The 4740-nt window shown below is 35.2% G+C and overlaps 1 protein-coding gene across 1 annotated transcript in view; it reads right to left on the reverse strand.

Annotated features, from left to right (window-relative positions):
• FAM117B (family with sequence similarity 117 member B) overlaps positions 1–4740 on the reverse strand; it is a gene marked incomplete in the record, with an annotated part of 24242 nt that overhangs the window by 5284 nt on the left and 14218 nt on the right. Inside the window, 2 exon segments of the mRNA XM_072419135.1 lie at positions 572–643; positions 865–1011. Coding sequence (XP_072275236.1) covers positions 572–643; positions 865–1011 — 219 coding nt within the window.

The raw sequence follows: 4740 nt of genomic DNA on the forward strand, positions 1-4740 counted from the left end.
AAAAGGAGAAGACTTTAAAGTAAAAATCAAACTATCAAGTATAAATTAGCATTATGTTTATCAGGCTCGTCTTTAACATTTGGTTGTTGTGGACTTGTGAACACTAATATTCAGAATCTAATATACAAAGATGAATTTATGTTATAAGGAAGTTGTATATGGTCTCGGTTTCTGTTGGTAATCTAAAACAGACATCAGGTCAAGACCTGGCCTACTCTGTATTGCAATAATGATATATATCCAAAAGGAACTATAGGCTAGCAACCCTCAATTTCAACTGCCAAGAAGGAATACCAAGGGTTTGCTCTCCTACTTTTAACAGGACGTTTAATAATGATCTACAATATTTTGTTTTTGGAAATGCAGATTCTCTTTAAGACTTACACAAAACAAATAATGGGTAAATTAAGTATTATATGAAATGTCAAATACAAATGTATAAAGCTCTGCAATAATTATGCTTTAAAATAATAAAAATAATGAATATTTAATGTAAAACAATACTTTGTTTTAACAAGAAAAAAAAATACAAATAATAGAATTAAAAAAACCACACACAGCAACAACTTACCTGAGGATGCAGGTGCTGGAAACTCATTGTAATGTTCCCATTGACATCAGGAAGGCCTGAGCATTCTCCATGCTGGGAAACCACAAGGATATATGCTTCAAGATGAATATTGGAGCAACCCACCCTCCTTAATAAACCCATAATATGGAGGGTGAAATCTTAAAATAAAAATGCTTCTTGATTCCATGTGCAGCGGAAAAAAATGAAAAGAGCCTTCCCAATGGTAAAACAAATTACCATCAAGAACCAACTACTGGGATCTGGCTCCAAAGTGAAAAGAAATCTGCACTTACCATGAGCTGTTCTTCCTTCTCTCCAGTTTCTTTGATGATAATCTCAACCTCCTGGTTCAGCCCCTCCACACTGTTCCGAAATCTAGACCCGGACGACTTTGTAATAGGTATGGCCATTGGGGTGAGGACATTCTTGGACAAAGATGTCTAGACAGAATAATTTTATTATTCTTTAAGATACCAAATTCAAAATGTTTCATAATCTTTCATAATATAGAACAGACATAACTGGGACAATAATGGCACAGCGCTCTGCCCTATCTAAAATATGTGTGGGCATGTTGGCACCATATTTGTCATTAGGCGTAAACCTTCGTTATACACAAAACAAATGGGCAAGCAGATAGAAAATCCCAAGTATGGTCAAACTCTTTTATGCTTAATTACTTTTGTGGCGAGATATCCTATTAACACACTGGAACTAGTAGCTGAGAAGAAATATGAAATGGCAGTTTAGTGGGAAAGATTTTTATATAATTATTTATATATATATATATATATATATATATATATATATATATATATATATCAGTAAGGGTACATCCGTCCTTTATACTTCCATACAATTAATAAACTGGCTATAGCTTTAGAGAAACAACATTCTAAAACACAAATGAAGTGGCTATTAATCTAAAATAGCACTTCATTTCTGCAATGACATATATGACATTCACACTTGAATAGTGTTTCATCATCAACAGGCAGATGGCTTTCAACCAAACAAAATGAATCAGCATCTTTACCATGAACACACTCGGTCTCCTCCTCTTTTAACATTCCCTCCCTAAAATGCCAACATGTAATAAAAACTTTTCGTAGGCAGTCATCTTGTAAAACAAAAATGCTATTTTGTAAGCTTGTAACTATTTCTTATATCACAATATATACCCCTCACACTATCAATTTGTGTGTGTTAAAAAACAAACAGCTTTCAACCTCAAACACAGACTAAATGTAATATGAACCTGTGCCTAGATCATGCACACTTAGATACCGACATATTCTGAACAAGCAAAGAAAGCGCTATACAATCCCTTCCTCCTCTATATTAGGAAGAAATTATGTATTTTGTTTTTAGAAGAAGAGGAAAGATAGGCTTCTCAAAGGGCACCATAGACTTGAGGTAGTTATGTATAAAAAACAGTGTAATTTTTATTAATATTCAGTACAAAAAACTTTAAAACAATTGTAGAAAGATGTTACAGATTGGCATGATAGGGGACTCTATCCACACTATATTGATTGATAAGTAGGTTTACAGACTTGCATATAGGTCATGAGACAGAGGACAGGGTCTTATCCTGACGCGTTTCGTCCAGATGGGTTTCCTCAGGGGATATAGAGAGCCTAGGATGTAGTAGTGTGTTGGATTCAAGCCAATTCAATTATAGTTGATGTAACAATCACATAAGCATTTGGATGCTCAGAGAACAGTCGCATAAGCGTTTAGATGTTTTGGGTCTCTGAGGTAAGAACTTGGTAGTGTGTTAAATGTTTCTTTGTGTTTTTGGGAATGTCAATGTGGGATAGAATTTGTATAATTCTTTATTAGATATTCATAAGGTAGAGGTTCACGGTTCCCATAGAACCATCACTTAATCATGTATAGTAACGGTTATCAATGGGTCATTGGTTAAAGCCTGAAAAGCCGTGTTTGGAACCAGCTTGCATGACTGGAGAAATTATTTTATTTATTTATTTTTTTTAGTAATACAATAGGCAATTAAATACCTTGGAGATGCTTTAATAGATTGCGTTACAAATTTTACTAAATCCCCTTTCACTGGGGCTAAAGAAATTAAAAACAATGTTTGTTTAAAGCCTTGAGGAAGGAAAATATTTCAATTCTTTATAAGTCTTCACTCCTTTCAGACTGGAATGGCTTCCCATCTCCAGGCCAAACTGTCCAACAAAAGTGACAACTGGACAAATTATTGTAGTTTGAAAAAACCCATCGGTTTTGAGCTTGCAAAGTCACACATGCATCCTTTTATTGACAGATACGTTCACAATAGTCTACTTTTATTATTTGGTATAAACAAAAAAAATGTTTCTGTAACTATTGTTAGTGTTATCTAAAGTTGGGAATTAGTCTAGTTAGGCTTTAGTTAATTCACATTGTCATTCCATTACAGGCTGGCATATATAATGTTTGCTTTTGCCAACAGTTCCACTTTTAATATTGTTATAGTAACCCATTCTTGCATTGCCCGAGGATGCTGATAATAGTAATACTGATAATGTTAATTGAGTATAGGAACACCACAGCTCAGCAAAACATTAGCAATCACCTAAACATTTACCTGCGTTTCCCCGAGACATTAATCGTGGCTGATCAGGAGGCGATGCCGGCACAATAATATACAAACCTGAGCTCCCAATATGTCTGGCAAAGCTACGATTTAAAGGTTTGTGGCTCCAGGTTTTTTTTTTGTGGTCAATAAATTGTTTTTATTAAAAGAAGAGTGGCTTTTAACTCGGATTTTGATATCTGGCCAAAGTAGAGTGCCAGTGTCCCAGATTGGGCTTTATGCGAGTAGCAGCTGGTATCCTGCATCTGGGGCTTATGTATATGGTAAATCTGTGGAACCCAGCAGGGAGTAAGCGCTTTTAGAATGCAGAGCAGAAAAGATTTAGCATCTCTTGGGGCCCACTACTTCTGTTTGGGGGAAGATAGAAGCACAGTTCAGATGTTTAATATATCAGCTCATTTAGAATCACACTGACACAAAAGGCTGTCTGCATTAACAACTGTGAAATCACTTGCTTGGTGAGGGAGAAGCATAGCAATGAGTTATATGCATATTCTATTACATTTCTGCTACTATAGGCTTCATGCCTTTTTATCTACAGATATTGACCCGCCTAGATTCTTTTCTGCATGAAAAAGCATCTAAATAACAAGACAAAACTTTTATAGCTTTAAAGTCAACTTTATTAAAGATGACTAAAATATATCATTTCAAGGCGGGTTAACCTAAAATGAAGTTGTGCTTTACATTCTACCAGAACGTAAGTTTTCAAACAGGGATACAAGAGGAAATAAGCAAACTATAAGGGATAAGTTGAGGTATTCTGTTCATGGGGAATATTAGGAACCATTAGGTTAATTTGTTACTAACCCCCCTAGAGTAGATCTAACAGACTGAACTTTGCATAAAACAGATAGCCAGAGGGGTGTAGAAGGATTTACATACTTTAAGGGGGTTCATTACTAAAACAGTGAATCTGACATTCCCTGAAACCTTCCCCAGTGGAGAATCTTCCAGGTCCATGTATGACATTAATTGATTCTCCTCCAAGGAATATTTCACGGAATGTCAGATTCACCATTTTAGAAATAGACCCATAAATGTTTTACTGGTCTATTTCTTTCAATATGGCAACTTGGGTGTTTTTTTTGAACACCACTGACACACAGACTGCCCACAGAAATGTCATTTCCTGTTATGTTATTATCTCACCGGTTCTCTTATGTCTGCATTGACCTGCAACTGGCATTTCATTTCTGTGGGGACACTCCAGTTTTCTTAATAAAATAATAAGATTTGTGAGAATGGCTATAATATAATTAGGAAATTGATTTGGAAAGGACAGAGTAAGGAGTAGCATCCTTACATAAATAGATTTTTCGGAGAGGATTCTGTTTTTTTTCCCCAGAACACCTAAAGCAGGAAGTGTAAATTGCAGGCACATATACTGTATGAGACTTAAGAAAATAGACAATATATATTAACCAATTAAAGCCCAAAATCTTACAGTGAACTTGTGCTATGCCATGCAGTATATAGCATGTGTTCATTTTAAGGACATCTTTTTCAGCTGCACATGCTTGCTATTCCTTTGCTTTATTTGCACACATAGAATACCTACATA

This window comes from Pyxicephalus adspersus, chromosome 7 (assembly GCF_032062135.1).
Source record: "Pyxicephalus adspersus chromosome 7, UCB_Pads_2.0, whole genome shotgun sequence".
NCBI lineage: Eukaryota > Metazoa > Chordata > Amphibia > Anura > Pyxicephalidae > Pyxicephalus > Pyxicephalus adspersus.